The sequence below is a fragment of the Pteropus vampyrus genome, unplaced genomic scaffold, assembly GCF_000151845.1.
Source record: "Pteropus vampyrus isolate Shadow unplaced genomic scaffold, Pvam_2.0 Scaffold16, whole genome shotgun sequence".
Taxonomy (NCBI): Eukaryota; Metazoa; Chordata; class Mammalia; order Chiroptera; family Pteropodidae; genus Pteropus; species Pteropus vampyrus.
Genome location: NW_011888797.1, coordinates 1,421,071 through 1,422,951, shown reverse-complemented (window position 1 = coordinate 1,422,951; position 1,881 = coordinate 1,421,071). Strand labels below are relative to the sequence as shown.

At 32.7% G+C, this 1,881-nt stretch overlaps 1 protein-coding gene across 5 annotated transcripts in view; it reads right to left on the bottom strand.

Annotated features, from left to right (window-relative positions):
- Positions 1-1,881, bottom strand: part of NR1H4 (nuclear receptor subfamily 1 group H member 4) — a 65,603-nt gene that overhangs the window by 2,364 nt on the left and 61,358 nt on the right. For all 5 annotated transcript variants that reach the window (XM_011386658.1, XM_011386664.1, XM_011386671.1 and 2 more), the window contains one exon: positions 1,182-1,295. In XM_011386658.1, coding sequence (XP_011384960.1) covers positions 1,182-1,295 — 114 coding nt within the window. The remainder of the gene's footprint in view (positions 1-1,181; positions 1,296-1,881) is intronic.

Sequence of the window (1,881 nt, the reverse complement as noted above, 5' to 3'; positions counted from 1 at the left end):
TTTTTCTGTTTTTTAATTATAATTTTTATAGTAAAACAAAGTAACAACTACCTTCTGCCTCAATATCGTGTACAAATGATTTAAGTCTAACATAATTATGCTTTATAAATCATGCATGTGGCATCACTTACTCCCAAGTAATTAATAAAAAAGTATTTTAAAAAGGATGTGCAGAGGTATGCATTTCAGCATTGTTTAAAACAACAAAAAATTGGAAGCATCCTCAATATCCAAATATATGGTAAATATTAAGAAAATGATTAGTCATCAATACAGTGGGCTATGATACATGCACTACAATAAACTTTTACCGGTATAATTTTTTCATGACATGGGCAAAGACTTAGAAAAGAAAAAAAGACAGCATGTTCTCAAATTGATGGTTGCCAGATGACGTAGGGGGAGTGGGAGGCTGGGTGAAAAGGTGAAGAGATTAAGAAGTACAAATCAGCAGTTACAAAATAGTCATGAGGATGTAAAGTACAGCATAGGGAACATAGTCAATAATATAGTAATAATTATATATGGTGACACACATAATTACTAGACTTATCAGAGGAATCACTTCACAAATTATGTAAATGTCTAACCACTGTGCTGTACACCTGAAACTATTATAATACTATTGACTGTCAACTATAACTGGAAAAAAAAAAAAGACAGTATGTTCTCTATTATGTTTAAAAGTATCTAATTTCATTCAGGTCCCTGCTCAAATACTAACCCCGTGGAAAAGATTTCCCTGACCACTAATTAAAATGCCATTCTACTGCTACGTTCTTTCCTTCTATTCTCATCTTTATATGTTTTGAAGCATTTACCACCTCCTGAAAAGATATTTTTTTCATTTATTGTCTTTCTCACTCTATTAGAATATAAATTCCATGTAGCTGTATCCTGCCTGTTTCTTTACTGCTATATCTTCCAACATCTAGAACCATGTTTAGTGCATAGTAGGTGTTCAGATTGCACTTACTGAGTAGGAGGAGGTTTAGGAAAAAGGCTGATAAAAAAATACACTGAAATGTTAACATGGTTCAATTTGAAGTGGGGGGATTTGAGGACATTTTACTTTTACATTATGTTTCTGTGTTTTCTAGGTTTTCTTTAACAAACGTTACTATTAGACTGGGAAAAAATTAAAAATTGGCATAAAAATGAAAATATAACATTGAAATTACCCGGAGAGAGGATAACAATTGCTGTAAGCAGAGCATACTCTTCTTGAGTCATTTTCAATTCTGCCACACTTTTATAAAAACTAAACATCGGTGTTATATATTCGTCAGAGATACCTATGGGGAAAGTTGAAAAATTGCAGAGGCATAGTAAAATTTTTGAATGACTAAAAAGTATAAAATTACAAACACATTTCATGTACACACACATTAATAACTGCACCCATATGCACACATTTAAATAATGACTATACGGTATATGTCTCAACCAAAGGCAGCACATTGCAAAGAAGGTCAGCTAACAAAATCCTCAAAATATAACCAAATCAATAGTTCGTATGTCTTTGATGTTGGCAGTGCCTTTGTTTTAGTCACTACTTTCTGACAACAAATGATAAGGTTCTTGAATTGCCAACAGAATCTCCTCCCCTCACCATTATCTAGATGGGGTTTGTTAACCTTTTAAATAATAATATCTATAATCAAGGCATAGGCATCTTAAACAACCAAAAAAAATTATTGTTCTTGAGCCCAAAAGTATAAACAGCTCCACTTAATAATGGTTAGGGTTCTTGTCAGAATTCTATCTCTCTGAAGTTTCAAACCTGTTTATCCATTGCCTACTAGGCAGTGGTGATTAGCTCTTCTCTTCAAACTCAGCATGTCCAAAATTAAAGACACCATGCACAGAACTAAATTCTTC